At 36.6% G+C, this 17,233-nt stretch overlaps 1 protein-coding gene across 1 annotated transcript in view; it reads right to left on the bottom strand.

Moving 5' to 3' along the window:
* The window catches only part of Top3beta (DNA topoisomerase 3-beta), a 233,460-nt gene that overhangs the window by 193,863 nt on the left and 22,364 nt on the right, over positions 1-17,233 (bottom strand). Inside the window, exon 4 of the mRNA XM_090414786.1 lies at positions 8,232-8,399. Coding sequence (XP_090270912.1) covers positions 8,232-8,399 — 168 coding nt within the window. The remainder of the gene's footprint in view (positions 1-8,231; positions 8,400-17,233) is intronic.

Raw genomic sequence — 17,233 nt, 5'->3', positions numbered from 1 at the left:
GATATGAGAGTCCTAAGAAAGATTAGAGGCGTGAACAGATGGCATCAATGGCAATATCATATTTAAAATGATGATATTAGGAAACAACTTGACACTGTCAGTATCCAGGAATGCATTAGCAGAGCTAATCTCAGGTGGTATCATCACTTAAACAGAATGGGTGAGGAAAGATTAGCAAAACAAGTGTTTTGCCAATCTTTTTCCTGCCAGGTTGGCAGGAAAACAACTCAGAGGAAGACCAAGATATAGGTGGATTGATACAGTACAATGTGCATTAGACGATAGAAATATAAGATCTGATAATGATAATATTGGAGTCTTGACAAGTAACAGACTGATTTGGAGGAAAATTGTAGATAGGAAGTTAGTAATGATGTAAATTTTTCATGTAGTACTATCATATCCTGTACACCCCTTGAGGGTATATGTCAGGAATTTGATGATGATGATGATGATGTAAATAAAAATCAATTAAGTTTTTATTTAATGTCTAAACATTTGATTAAGTTTTTTTTTACATCTTTACTTAATTTCTTTTTTAAAAAAAGAAATTAAGTAAAGATGTTTGATATCCTGCTCGACTTTTTCATCTTGTCATGCAATTTGCAATAGACGGCGATCGCTTTATCAAGATTTCGGCAGACTTCGAAGCTTCATTCCATATCAGGATCAGCATCAAACAAAATTTCCTTAGCATTCTCAATGTAATTGAAAACTAGCTCAAGTTCTTTTGCAGTTAGCTTCTTGGTCGTAACATTCTCTTCTTGTTCGCACTCCTTATCTTCTTCTTCTTCAAATGCACGTTGTTCTTCTAGTTGAAGAATGGAAATCGAGCAAATTTCTCACATCTTCATTATCCAGTTCATTAAATCCAAGTTCTCTTCCAATTGTTCTGATTTCTTCAATAATGTAGATCTTGGATTTTGCACATGATAAACTAACATAGGCTTGAGTTTAAAATTGCCTTCTGCATTGCCTCCTAATAAAAGCATAAGACGATCTTAAGATACTTTGTATCCTGGTTGAGATTTCAGCTTTAGCTAGGAAAGTTTTTGTTGGCATACACTTCCAAAAGAGACCAATTGCATCAGCGTTGAATATTTGCCGATCGTCATAATCACTGTCCTGAATTATCCTTTGCAATTCTTCAGGAAACTTGGCCACAGAATCTTTTTAGCACGAGCAGATTTTGCAATTATTCTTATGTTATGCAATCCAGTTCAATTTTTAAAATGGTCAAACCATCCTAAACTCACAGTAATGCTTCCACATTCCTCTTGAAATTTGGTCTCTTTCAATGAAGTAAAAATATTGAGAGCTTTTACCTGAATATTCCCTGTATAAGAGGTATTCTTTTTTTGTTATAATCCTCAATACAGAGTGATAGAAGACACTGCATCTCAATTATTAAATGCTTAAAGAAGTAGTAGCAACTTTTCCTTGTTCTTTGTATTCTTTGCTCTTATTTAATATAGTCCAATAGACTCGCTGTATGCCAGGTCTTGCACAATCATTATATACCACAGTCATTAAAACATGAAATGCCACTTTCATTTCATGTCTTAATGACCTCCAGCTTTTCTGCTCGCTTGTAGATTGGTGACAAAAAATTTTGCATAATGTAAAAAAATTGCATTAACTGATTAATCACTCGCTTAAAGCAGGAAATGGTATCATTTCATTCAATCAGGCTAACAGATTATCGTCCATATTGAATTAAGCGAGGTTAGCTAGATGAGTAATTGGATAAGTATCAAATTGACATAATAGGGGGTGCTGAAACAAAAAAGGCAAACACTGGTGAGATCTTTCTGAGCAATAAATACAAAATGTTATATTCAGGCAATGACAATCAAGGAAAAGAAGGAGCCGCAATAGTATTCAACATTAAATATGAGGCTAATTTTCTTGAATGGCAAGGCAGCCTCAAGTAGAGTGATGTCGGCAAATATCAGAATGGGGAACTGGATAATGAGATTTATTTGTGCACAAATTCACATGGAGAGAAGAAGCAAGGAATAAGAAAAGTCTCCTTGACTATGTTATTGTTGATAGTGATGTTTTCCCACTGGTGCAGGACACCAGAGTGTACAGAGGATTTGAAATTGGAAGTGATCACTGTTTAGTCTTGAGCAGGATAAAATTGAATATCATATTGAAAAGAAGAACATATAAGAAAGTTTTAAACAGAATAAAAGTTGAGCAGCTCTCAGATGTGAACTGTAGACTAAAATACACAAATATGATTGAAGAAAAAATGAAAGAGTTTGAGAACAGCCACCAACTCTTAGAGATTCAGTGGCAAGCTCTGAAAAAAACACTGATTGATTCAGCCAGAGAGGCATGTGGTGAGGTTGTCAATAAGGATAGAAAAATCAGAACTCCATAGTGGACACAAGTTTAAAGAAAAGAAGAAAGCACATCAAAAGTTCCTGGCAAATAAGGCAGCTTGTGCTCTTAGAGAATACAGAGACAAATATAATAAAGCTAAATACCGTGTAAAACTAGCTAAACAAACGCTGTGGGGTAAGAATATAGAAAATAAATATCAAGAAGGTAGAGAGATATGGGCTGGCAATTTGGGATTTAGCCGACCAAATTGTATTCTTATTGGTTAAACCAAAATAAAAAATGATGGTACAACATGACAAAATTTCATGCCGGCTGGGGCGTCGCCCGGTTAAACAAGGCCCCCGTTGTTTTCGCCAGGGAACCAGGGCGAACAGCGAAAAGTCAGCTACTGGAACAAATCTGAAAACAAACCCCAACTCAACATCACCAGAGTTAAAGATCGGTACTATCAACGTAAGAAGCCTGAATGGCAAAGAAATGGAGCTAGCTGAGGAATTAGATAAGTACCAGATCGACATAATAGGGGTGACTGAAACAAAAAAGACCAAAACTGGTGAGATCTTTCTGAGCAATAAATACAAAATGTTATATTCAGGCAATAACAATCAAGGAAAAGAAGGAGTAGCCATAGTATTCAACACAAAATACGAGGCTAATCTTCTTGAATGGCAGTCAGTCTCAAGTAGAGTAATGTGGGCAAATATGAGAATGGGGAACTGGACAATGAGACTTATTTGTGCCTATGGTCCCACAGAAGGTTCTACTAAGGTAGAAGTGGAGGAATTTTTTGAGGCTTTAGAAAAAGCAACTGACACAATGAAAAAGGAAAAGTTGGTCCTTGTTGGGGATCTAAATAGTAGAGTAGGAAATGATTGTGAGACATACAAAAATATTTTGGGAAAATTTGGAGAAAAGAGCAAAGCTAATAATAATGGCAAATATCTGTTGGATTTCTGCTCAGGACATGGACTGGTTATTACTAACACCATGTTCCAACATAAAAATGTGCACAAATTCACATGGAGAGAAGAGGCTAGGAATAAGAAAAGTCTCATTGACTATGTTATTGTTGATAGTGATGTTTTCTCCCTGGTGCAGGACACCAGAGTGTACAGAGGATTTGAAATTGGAAGTGATCACTATTTAGTCTTGAGCAGGATAAAATTGAATTTCATATTGAAAAGAATAACATGTAAGAAAGTTTTAAAGCGAATAAAAGTTGAGCAGCTCTCAGATGTAAACTGTAGACTAAAATACAGAAATATTATTGAAAAGAAAATGAAAGAGTTTGAGAACAGGAATCAAACCTTGGAGATTCAGTGGCAAACTCTAAAGGAAACATTGATTGATTCTGCCAGAGAGGCATGTGGTGAGGTTGTGTGCAAAGATAAAAAAATCAGAACTCCCTGGTGGACACAGGAAGTTAAAGAGGCAGTGAAGGAAAAGAAGAAAGCATATCAAAAGTTCCTGGCAAATAAGTCAGCTTTTACTCTTACAGAATACAGAGACAAATGTAAGAAAGCTAAACAGTGTGTAAAACTAGCTAAACAAAAGTCATGGGAGGACTTTGGCAAGAATATAGAAAATAAATATCAAGAAGGTGGCAAAATATTCTGGAGGTTGTTGAAGAAGCTTAGGAATGGAGGAAAGACTGCTGTAAAAGGAATTAGAGATGATAAAGGTGAAATGAAAACAGGAGAAAAAGATATCCTTGAAGTATGGAGTAATTACTTTGAAAAACTGCTAAATGAAACAAGCAGTGATGACAGGACAGTGATAAAAAACACTGACCAGGCATGCAGTCAGGAATACATATCCATACTTGAAGTAGAAAAAGCCATCAAAGGCTTGAAATGTGGAAAGGCAGCAGGAGTAGATGATATTCGACCAGAAATGCTGAAGTATGGTGGTATAAGAGTCTTACAGTGGCTGCACTGCATAGTTCAGAAAGCCTGGACAGAGGGACGAATTCCCGATGATTGGAGTAGAGCTCTGATAGTACCCATATATAAAAAGGGAAATAAAACTGAATGTGAGAATTACAGAGGTATTTCCCTACTGAGTGTTCCTGGCAAGATCTATGCAAGTATACTTGAGAAACGGTTGAGAAGAATTGTGGAAGAAAAGCTTGGTGAAGAACAAGCTGGATTCAGGCCAAATAGAGGCTGTCAGGATCAGATCTTCACTTTACGACAAATAGTCGAGAAAGCATGGGAATATAACAAAGATCTGTATTTAAGTTTTGTCGATTTGGAAAAGGCATATGACAAGGTGCCAAGAGAGAAGCTATTCAATACGCTGCAGTTATATGGTGTCAATGGGGCATTATATCAAGCAATACTTAGTCTTTATTTGAGTTGTGAGTCTGCAGTTAGAATTGAAGGAAGTACAGGAAGATGGTTTAATGTTAAATCTGGTGTGAGACAAGGATGTACGTTATCCCCTCTGTTATTCATTATCTATATGGATCACATTATGAAGGAATGTGGTATTAAACCTGATATCAAAATTGGAGATGTTAATGTCAGCTCTTTGCTTTATGCGGATGATGTTATACTTCTAAATAAATCCGCTACAAGTCTGCAAGATTCTCTGACTAAATTGAATAGCTGTTGTAATAGATATGGTATGAAGGTCAGCAATAAAAAGACAAAGACAATGAAAATAGGCAGAATCATTGAAAATGTCAACTGTGTTGTGAATGGAAAACCTGTGGAACAAGTAAAACATTTCAGCTACTTAGGCACAATTTTTACTGAAGATGGTAAACTAAATATAGAAATAGACAACAGAATCAGCAAAGCTGGTATCGTGGGAAGTCAGTTGAATAAATTCATATGGAATAAGAAAGAAATTAGTCGGAACACTAAATTAGCTGTATACAAGACTGTGTTCAAACCAATTTTAACTTATGGATCTGAGAGCTGGGTCAGAAGTAAAACACTTGACCAAAGACTAGAGACCGCAGATATGAGAGTCCTGAGAAAGATTAGAGGCGTGAACAGATGGCATCAATGGCAATATCATATTAAAAATGAGGATATTAGGAAAGAACTTGACATTGTCAGCATCCAGGAATGCGTTAGCAGAGCTAATCTCAGATGGTATGGTCACTTAAATAGAATGGGAGAGGAAAGATTAGCAAAACAAGTGTTCTCTGCCAGGTTGGCAGGAAAACGACCCAGAGGAAGACCAAGATATAGGTGGATTGATACGGTACAAAGTGCCTTAGACGATAGAAATATAAGATCTGATAATGTTGGAGTCTTGACAAGTAACAGACTGATTTGGAGGAAAATTGTAGATAGGAAGTTAGTAATGATGTAATTTTTTTCATGTAGTACTGTCATATCCTGTACACCCCTTGAGGGTACATGGCAGGAATTTGATGATGATGATGATGATGATGATGATGAAGGAATTAGAGATGATATAGGTGACATGAAAACAGGAAGAAAAGATATCCTTGAAATATGGAGTAATTACTTCGAAAAATTGCTAAATGAAACAAGTCAGTGATTTTTTACCACTGACAGTACAGTGGTAAAAAACAATGACCAGGAATTCAGTTTGGAATACATATCCATACTTGAAGTAGAAAAAAGCTATCAAAAGCCTGAAATGTTGAAAGGCAGCAGAGTAGATGATATTCAACCAGAAATGCTCAAGTATAGAGGTATAAAAGTCTTACAGTGGCTGCATTGCATAGTTCAGAAGGCCAGGACAGAGGGACGAATTCCAGATGATTGCAGTAGACCTCTGATTGCAGTGGACACAATGGAGTTCTGAAAAATCAGAACTCCATTGTGTCCACTATGGAGTTCTGATTTTTCTACCCATATATAAAAAGGGAAATAAAACTGAATCTGAGAATTCTACCGAGTGTTCCTGGTAAGATATATGCAAGTATACTTGAGAAATGGTTGAGAAGGATTCCAGAAGAGAATTTTTGTGAAGAACAAGGTGAATTCAGGCCAAATAGAGGCTGTCAGAATCAGATTTTCACTTTATGACAGATAGTTGAGAAATCATGGGGATATGACAGGATCTGTACTGAAGTTTTGAAGATCTGGAAAAGGCATATGACAAGGTGCCAAGAGAAAACCTATCTGTAATGCTGCAGTCATATGGTGTCAATTGGACATTATATTAAGCAATAGTTTGTCTTTATTTAAGTTGTAAGTCAGCAGTAAAAATTGAAGGAAGTACTGGAAGGAGGTTTAATGTTAAATTTGGTGTCAGACAAGGATGCACATTATCCCCTCTGTTATTCATTATCTATATGGATCACATTATGAAGGAAAGTAGTATCAAACCTGATATCAAAATTGGAGATGTTAATATCAGCTATATGCTTTATGCAGATGATGTTATACTTCTAAATAAATTCACTTCAAGTCTGCAAGATTCCCTGACTAAAGTGAATAACTGTTGTAATATATATGGTATGAAGGTCAGCATTGAAAAGACAAGAAAATAGGCAGAAACATTGAAAATATCAACTTCATTGTGAATGGAGAACCTATAGAACAAGTAAAACATTTCAGCTACTTAGGCACATTTTTAGTGAAGATTGTAAATTAAATATGGAAATAGACAACAGAATTAGTAGGATATGGTCCACGCAGTTAGCCTAGTGGTTATACGCTTCGCAACCATATGCCTGGGGAAGGAGTGTCCTAGGTTCGATTCCTGTCAGTGAAGTGAGGAGCTGAAGGATCTTCCTCAGCCATAGCCAAGTTAGCCAGTCTTGGGCGTGGACAGCAGGGTTTTTTCCCCAGTTTATTCTGGGGTTTTTCATCCTGCAAAGCAGGCAAACTGGCCTTGAGAACTTAGCACTACAGGCCATAGGATATACTGGGGCATAGGGCTGACCACCTTATCCTGTAAACGGATTGAGGTCCGATGATCAATGGACCCTCGACACCGCAAGGTAAAAGAGGGTATAAAGAAGATGAGATGAGATGAGACAACAGAATTAACAAAACTGGTATGGCAGGAAGTCAACTGAATACAATTTTATGGAATAAGAGAGAAATTAGTCAAAACACTAAATTAGCTGTATACGAGACAGTGTTCAAACCAGGTTTAACTTAGGGATCTGAGAGCTGGGTCAGAAGTAAAATGCATGGCCAAAGAATAGAGACTGCAGATATGAGAGTCCTGAGAAAGATTAGAGGCATGAACAGATGGCATCAATGGCAATATCCTATTAAAAACAAGGATATTAGGAAAGAACTTGACATTGTCAGCATCCAGGAATGCATTAGCAGAGCTAATCTCAGGTGGCATGGTCACTTAAACAAAATGGGCGAGGAAAGATTTGCAAAATAAGTGTTCTCTGCCAGGTTGGCAGGAAAAAGACCCAGAGGAAGTCCAAGATATAGGTGGATTGATACAGTAAAAAGTGCCTTAGGAGATTGAAATATAAGATCTGATAATGTTGGAGTCTTGACAGGTAACAGACTGATTTGGAAGAAAATTTTAGATAGGAAATTAGTAATGATGTAATTTTTCATGTAGTACTATCATATCCTGTGCACCCCTTGAGGGTATATATCAGGAATTTGATGATGATGATAAAATAAACAGTTACAGTATATAATTATATTACAACTGCTATGTCCACTATGGTAATAATTATCAACACTTTAATAATTTAATATGTACAAAATACTGTTCCCTTTTCTCAGACTTGCACACACTTAACAACGTCCACTTTTCTAGAAAACCTATTTTAGTTCAGTACTGAGTGGGTTAAATGCTAATTACATATTTTATATATACTTATGCATAAAAATGTAGCATGCACTTGGTCTTTCAAATTACTGAGAAGCTGAAATAATTACGACATATCTTGCACATGCAAACACACCCACCTGAAAAAATTTTGTCTGGAATCTAGTGAAAGCACAGCCTATCCTGAGATCTAACTCCTGACGTGCATCAACAGATCGAGCCTCATTTTCATTTGGTTCTACCAAATTATTCATTGCTGTTTTAATATCTCGTTCAGTAATGGCACTAAACCGAGCTCGAAAAATCATCTGCAACAAAATAAAAGTTTTTCTTGTTTTAAGAGTAAGAGATTAATATTAAGAAAGTGACTATTTACTTTACAAGCATAAAGAAGATAATTCTTAATCAACAGCTATTATCCTCTGTGTTCCTTTTGAGTACTTCTGATGTGGGATCTTTCTACTTTCCTCAAAAAAATATTATGCCAGTACAGATTTATTGTATCCATCTATTAATTGTAACCATTTTAGTACTAGAACTAACACTGACAAGAACGCTTGATCGAAAGTTTCACTATAAATATGAAAATCCCGCGAGTTATATATTATGTGTGTTGGTGTGTGTACACCATGTTCCTACCTTATATATCCATTCATCATCAAATCTGTAATTCCCGTGGAGAGGCTCTATCTAAAAGAACATTATCAGTACTAGGAAAGCCAGTGTAATAGTCAGAAAAGCTTTGTGTATCAAAAGAATAATCTTTCTAAAATGGTGAATGGTGATGCAAGTAATTCACATTTAAATCCTACTTTAATATAATCAAAAAAGCTACATGAAACCAAAAAACCTCACAGAGCTTTGCATTCTTTAACCATGTGTGGTATTATAGCCCAATCAATCTTAGATTATATATTATGTCTGCTAATTTTGTATGTTCATCAGTAATTCTGATTGTTTTCCAGTAAAACCACTTTTATTATATGAGACCAATTAGTTCTTGTTTTGTGCTAGGGAGGAAAAAAAAAAAAAGCCCTTTTAAAGATTCTTAGCAGCTCAGATGGAACTGACACTTTCTAACTAAATGGCAAGGTTATTACATTGTCCTTTGGAATGTACCATGGAAACAGACATTGACTAACCAATGCAAACACTGATTTTGTCTATTGAAAATATTAAAGAGGAATGCAATCAGAATACTTAATACTTGAGATAAAAAAATTGCCAAAAGCCATCACTGTGGAAAGACAGCTGGAACAGATCACATTTTGAACTAGAAATGTTCAAATATCGGTAACTACCCTACATAATTCAGAAGGGTAGAACTATGGATGACAGAGAATAAAGAGTACTCAGAGTACTATAAGAGTAGTACATTTCATAGTATTCATCTCTAAAAAGGGAAATAAAACTGAATGCAGATGTTTCAGAAGAATTTCCAATTTTAGGTAAGACTAATGCAAATTTGAGAAGGTAAAAAAAAATATTAAAGAAAATGTGGAAAAAAACAAGCGGAGTTAGGACCAAACAGAAGTTGTCAGGATCTGATTTTCTCTTTAAGACAAATAGCTAAAAAAATGTGGGAATATAACAAGGACCTGATTTAAGTTTTGTAGATCTAGAAAAGGCATATGACAAAGTGACTAGAGAAATTTGTTTAAAATGTTACAATTATATGGAGGAAACAGAACATTATAATCAAGCAATACATAGTCTATATTTGAGTTGCAAGTTTACAATTAAAACTGAAGGAGGTACAAGAAGATGACTTGATGTAAAATTAGGATGAACTCTATCTCACACTCTGATTTATCATCTATATGGATCATATTATGAAAGAAAGTGGCATTAAACCTGATATCAGAATCAGAGATATGAAAATCAGCTATTTACATTATGTGGATGTACTCACAAATCCAGTACATGTTTCCAGGATTCTTAATCTAACAAACTTGGCATGAAAATTAGTAATAAACACACCAAAACTATGAAAATATTGACAAGCATGCGGAAAAATTCAATTGCATTCTCAGTTATGAGCCTACAGAACAAGTAAAATATTTCAACTACTTAGACACAATTTTTAGTGAAAGATGGAAATTAAATATGTAAACAGGTCATGCAATAAACAAAACTAGTATGGTGAAAAGCCAGCAGAATAAATTTATATGAAATAAGAAAGAAATTAGCCAGGGCTCTAAACTAGAAGTATGCAAGACATAATTCAAACTAATTTTATTTAATGGATCTGAGAGTTGAGGTGAAATAAAACAATGAGTATAACCCTCAATTTATTATAATGAAGTTAATATAGTGATGCACCATACACTGGTGCATCATTATATTAGCTGTCAAGATAAGATACTCCATACACAAACTTCTCTGAGCATGCTTAGAGAGAGGTTAAAAAAATAATATAATATCTTGTATAATTAATTTTTTTACCAAGCAAAAAACTACAACTCTCTCTCTCACACACATCTAGAGTATTTTAATAATAGTGATACATCATTTTTGCTACTTATATGAAGAAAACAGGATTTCTTTAAACTTGACTTTCAGTCTTTTCTGCTGGTCTAGCTCCCACTGAGAGCTAAATAAAGGTTGAAACCAATTTGAGTAGTGACCTTTTCCATAATGCATAACAACATCCCAAAGAGGATGTACTATGCATTATGGGATACTGATGTAATTTTATATGAAATCAATAACCTCCATATAGAAGTAACCTTGCTAGTCATAAAGATACTTCATGTGCTAACTTTTGTTTGCTCATGCTTGGATAAAGGATAGACCTAAATGACATAATTTACTTTCACCTTCTGTACACTAACTGATCCACTATTCCATACAGGAATCTATTAGATATCTTGTTTTGTTGTCTATCATATCTCAGAGCCGTAAGATAATATAAGATACTGTAGTTTGACAGACAGGTGTTGCCCATTATGTGATATCTTCCAATTATAGGATTCACTGTAACAAAATTAGTACTTATAAGTTACTTTCTGCTAGAAAGTTTTCAAAGAAATAATCAGGACTCTACCATATAAGCTAAACCAAAATAAGAATGAATGTCTTAAACTTCCCTAGAACTAGGATATAATCTTGTTATCCCCTCCCACACACAAGGTGTTTCAAATTAAAGTTTGTAAAATGGTTACAAAGTACGAAGCTGGAGTTCTTGAGAAGCTCTGTGTGAGAGAGAGAGAGAGAGAAGACTTGTATGAAAGTATTGTTTGAGTTGACCTCTACGGCATATCTGGAAGGAGAACTGGTCAAAAAGAGATCCAGAGTATTTGGAGAATGAAGATTATTATCAGGAATTTGAGTGGGTTTCAAGTCATTACTTGAAGGCTTATTACAAAGCCTTCAGTTTCTCGTCCTGTTGATTGGATGAGATAGCTGGATTGCAGGCAGTCAAGTTTCATGGAAAGGAATGTGAAGAGATCTGAGTGGTTATTAATGTTTGAAGACCAGTAAATACAACAAAAGAAAGTTACTAAATGAGGCAAGGAAACCTTGAGCCAGAGGAGGTCAAAAAGCAGGGGATTCTAAATTAGTCATTCTCTGGCAGGCTAAGGCAGATTTCACAAAGGCACAGGTATCACTCTTGTTGTGAAAAGAATTGTGAGTTTGGGCACTGGAGGTGAACAATAGTATATGTGGCCGCAATCTGGGTTTCTGTCAGTAATAATATGTCTGGTCTGGAAAACTCACCTAGATCGTATCACTTGCTAGAAAGTTTTCAAAATTACTGAGAGGGTCTCAGTAATTTTGTGAGATGGAAGACTCACCTAGACTGTATCGCTTGCTAGAAAGTTTTCAAAATTACTGAGAGGTTCTCGATAATTTTTGTGATGGTGGACGTCATTTATGTTTATGTTAATGACACAGATGTTAGTAAAGTGGATGTGAAAATGAGTTTTTAGTGAAGAGATTCTGGTATATAGTTTGTATGTTGTGGCTGGTTGTGATGTGACTTTTTTGATGGGATTAAGTTTTGAGGGAGATTCACTTTTGTAGCAGTTTCAATGTTATTTGAAAATCTACGTAGGTTTGATCATAAGTTTGAATAGTTGGAAGGATATAGTGAGGACGTGCAGTGAAAGACGATAGCCTCTTGGACATTACTTTCACACAGAGAGAAACTGGTCTCCATGCCATGACTTCAACAGTGCCACCACATACCATTGCTTGGACTCCCTCTCCAGGCATGACCTGGCAGAGTATGTAGCAGTGGGATTGTGAACAAGTTGATCGGGAAACCTCCTAACTCATTACTGACAGATTAGGGGCCGTGCACTAACTAGTGGCCAGCCTGCAGCATTTTAACTGCTGTACCCTTGAAATCGAAGAGTTTCTGGGTTTCTATGCTTGTCATGGCCTTGAATAGTATCATTCACACTACATGGAGAAGAGAAGGGGTTTTTAAGTCCCTTCTGACTGAATCAATCCAACTAGACCTTGATTTTCCTATGGGTTCACTTCCTGCCATTTTGGCATCAAACACCTATTTTGATGTAATCTTTGTAATCACCAGCTTGTAATCTTTGTATCCCAAAATGCATGACTTTATACTTTTCCACATTAAATTGACATCCATTATGTTTTGCTCATACTGTTAGCTTATTTAAATCATCCTGCAAGCTCTTACATCACCTTGATTAACTATTATCATACCCAACTTTGCATCATCAGGAAACAACTGAATATCTTCCTTCAAATTATTTCCTATATCATTTATCCAGGAGAACGTAGTGACCCACCTTCTCCTGGATTCTGCTCCTCCAGCCTTTTGGTATACATCATGAAAAATGTATCATGGACGGATACTTTTTGGTATCTGTCCATGAGTCACCCTTTTATCCATATCACCAGTTTCATATCCATCTCCATTTGTTGCAGTTTGCATGATAGAGTTCCATGTAGTATCCTGTCAAATACCTTTTCAAAATCCAGCAGTATCATTGTGTAGCCATTCCCTTTATCCAACTCAATTGTCACTGTATTATGGTGGTCTTCAAACTTGAGACACCCAAGGAACTCCTTTCGGTGTGAAAATCAGTACAAAACTCGTTAATAAATATGTTTCATGTAATATATTTAATACAATGTAAACAGAAAATATTTATAAATGCATTAATGAACCCAATTATTACTTAGTAACTAAATAATAATAAATTTACTGAATATATATATATATATAAATAAGTCCGCACGGTTAGCCTGGTGGCTGTGCACTTCGCAATCACATGCTGGGGAAGGAGTGTCCTAGGTTCGATTCCCATTGGTGACATGAAGAGCTGAAGGATCTTCCTGCGAACTCAGCCATAGCCAAGTTCGCAGGTCTTGGGCATGGACAGTAGAGTTTCCCCCCAGTTTATCCTGGGGTTTTTCATCCTGCAAAGCAGGCAAACCGGCCTTGAGAACTCAACATTACGGACATAGGATACACCGGGGCGTAGGGCTGACTACCTTATCCTGTGAACGGTTTGAGGTCCAATGATTAATTAACCCTTGACACCGCAGGGTAAAAGAGGGGAAATAGGAAGATGAGATATATAAATATATTTCATTATAACAAGATTAACAAATTATTGATTTTTTTTTTTGCCATAAAGAAAATCAATATTCAGTCATTGAATTTCAGAACCAGAAGTACACTTCTGGTTCTGCATCCATTTTATTCCTGTATTTTGCTTTTTTCACTGTATACATGGAAAAGCCTTTTAGCATAAATAAGCTTGACAAAAGGCATAATGAGCTTTATTGCATGATCAGACAGTTCAGGATATTCACTGTAAATCTGCAACCAAAAATCTAGTTTTTCCTGTTGGTGGTTAACTTTTAAGGTTGAATCTGTAGATATATCAATTGTTCTCTGTCTTTCATTGATAAATTTTCACTTTGATAATGACTAAATTTTAATTCTGTTTGTGCTGGAAAATATTCTCTAATAGTCTTTTGAAACTATTAGAGAATATTTTCAAAATGCTCTATTGTAACAGTCTTTTGAAGATTCAACAAATGCTCTATTGTGTATTCTTGAACAAAATAATACTTTTTTTTTTAATTATTTGAAGCAACAAAAATAATCTATTTATATTCCTGAATTCACATTAATCCCACAGAACCCTGTGGTTCCAGGGAACACAGTTTGAATACCACTACTCTACTATAAAAAGTCAGTAGATTACTAGGCATAACCGACCCTTCACAAAGCCATGCTGTCCCTCAGAGTATCATATTCTTATCCACCCATTCTTGGATTCTCATTTTGACCAGCTTTTCCAATACTTTTACCACCACTCCTGAGATACTAATTGATTTATAATGTGCTACCACAGACAGAGCCTTCTTTATGCAAAGGAATTATTTTGCCCTCTTTCCACTCTCTTGGGACTTTACCAGAGCTGAGATTTAAATTAGACAACCTAGTCAAGAGCACTGCCAGTTCCTCCTGCACATTTTTCTGCAAGGAGCCAGTATCCCATCCAGTCCCACAGCAGTATTTGCATTCAGATTCTACAATATACTAAGTACCTCCAATTCTTCAACCTCTGTTCTCACATCAATCCCTGTCATAACATCTTCACTTGGATGATATACACTTGCAAAATGATCACTCAGTAGCTCAATTTCATCTGCCCTCATTATCTCTCTACCATCTAAACTCATTAAAGTTATCCTTCCATGGTCATCCTTCCTTCTACTTGTCACATAACAAAAAACACTCTTTGGAATTTCCTTTTGCCTGTTTGGCTAATTTCTTCTCATAATTCTTATTTTGCCTACTTTACCATTCTCATCACTTTTTTTGTCTGATCCTCTTAATGTTCATGAGTTAGTTGGTCACTTTCCTCCTTATATACCCTCCACAGCATTTCTTCACCTTCAATCCATGCTTAATGATACTTCTCTAGCAGATCTTAACTGGGATACATCTTTTGCTACCTCCCAAGTCTGATCCTATAACTAGATCCAACACTATTGCATCCCAAGTTACTTCCATCACATTCTGCTTCAAGTAATTATCTCTCAGCAAGCGTATAAACTCCATTTCCTTCCTGCCATGTGATCTTTCCTCCTTCCAATCCATGTCTCCTAAGTTGTAGTTCCCCCCAAAATAATTACTTGACTTGCACTCATTGTACAAATCTGCTGATGCATGTCTTCCACATCATTCCTGGCCTATAGCAGCAACCTGTTTTATATTTTGTGCTAGTAGCCACCATCTCACACCAGATTGACTCAAAAGAACTGCCATCTGCAGTTGACTCCTAGTCTTGTTGGCTGCAATTCATCTATCATTAAAAGTATCCCAACCCTTGTTCTGTCTACTCCATCCCTCTTGAAAATGCTAAATCCATCACATTTTGTCCCTGTAATTACCCAAGTCTCCCTAATGCTTATAATTTTTGGCAAGGTTGCAACAACCAATGCCCCAATGCCAAATACCCCTCACTCTGATTCTTGTTCCTGACTTCTGGCATTAGTATATAGACACTGCAGCATCCCTGTAGGTCTCCAACCACCTTTACTTCCTGAAATGACTACCCTATTCAATATTTTTTCTTCAGAGACCAGAATCAGCACTTATTGGTCATTCATAGGAAACGTGCAGGGCCCCTGCAGTCAAACATATTACTCAAAGAACCCTACAAATCCACTTTACCAACATCTGTGGCCTAAACTCCAACCTTAATAGTGTCCACTACCACCTGCAGTCTACCAAATCCTACCTACTCTTTCTGACAGAAACTCAGACCTCATCACCCTCCAGCACTATTAATATGAACATTCCAAACTACACGCTCTTTAACTCCTTTCGACCCAAGGTTGGTGTCTGTGTATACATCCGCTCCGACATACCTTGCCAGAGAATACCCAACCTAGAATTGCCTAACTTTGATCTTCTCTAGATGAAAATATCCCTACCCAATTCAGTCAAATTCATATGCCATCTCTAATGCTCCCCAAATGCAACCAACCACTCTGAGCTCTTTAATTTCCTCTCCTTAAAAATTGACTTTCTCCAGCCCCACTTTCCCAACAGCAAAATCATCCTCTTAGGAGATTTTAATGTCCATAATACCAACTGGCTTTCCTCCTCCAGCTGTACAGATCTTGCAGGCAGAGATGCTGAAACATTCGCCATCACTAAATGACCTTACACAACTTGTTCAGATGCCAACCAGAATAACTGATAACTCAAACCACTCTCCAAACTCCCTGGACCTCTTCCTGACCAATGACTCTTCCAAATACACAGTGAAAGTAGAAGGCCTGCTAGGCAATTCTAACCACAACCTAGTGCTCATCTCCTCCCCATGCAACAACGATTAAACAGCCACTCTCATACAAGAATAGTTTGGCATTATAACAGTGCCAGGAGGGACAGCCTCAGCAACTTCTATGCCTCATTCCCATGGTTAGCTTATTGGTTCCAACCTTCCAATCCAAACACATGCACTGAACTCATAACCAAGTAATCCGCACTGGCATGGAATCATACATTCCCCACAGTACTCTGACCTGACATTCCCTAACTAAACTCTGGTTTTCCAAAAGATGTGCCAAGGCAGTACAAATAAAAACTAAACATACCATCACTGGCTCAGATCAAGAACCCCATCCCCCTTTAGAGCTTATACCCGAGCCTGAAATAAATGCAAAAAAAATAAAATAATAAAAAAATAAATACTTCCAAAACAGAGTTCGAAAAAGCAAAAAGCATGCACCATGCAGCTTGTCCAAATGGCAGCAGAGCCTTTTGGTCTCTCACCAAAGCAATCAGCCGCAACTTCTGCCCAACACTATTCCCACTTCTATCATATCCAGATGGCTCCATTGCATCATCTCCTACAGAAAAGGCTAATCTCTTGGCCTCACGCTTTGCTTCCAATACATGCACAATCGACAATGGCAAATGTCCTCCAACCATTCCAGATGCCCAACATACAATGCCCCTATATCCTTTTGCCAGAAAGAGATCAGCAAAACAATGTCTAAATTAGACACAAAAAAGTCTCCTGGCCCAGGTGGCATTCTTCCAATTGTCCTGAAGGTTTGCGCACCAGAACTGTCCCCTGTCCTATGTTGCTTATATATATATATATATATATATATATATATATAT

Source organism: Typopeltis vanoorti, chromosome 25 (genome assembly GCF_054136105.1).
Source record: "Typopeltis vanoorti isolate ZY-2024b chromosome 25, IOZ_Tvanoo_1.0, whole genome shotgun sequence".
Taxonomy (NCBI): Eukaryota; Metazoa; Arthropoda; class Arachnida; order Uropygi; family Thelyphonidae; genus Typopeltis; species Typopeltis vanoorti.
The sequence above is the reverse complement of the archived record's forward strand: the minus strand, read 5'-3'. Positions and strand labels throughout refer to the sequence as shown.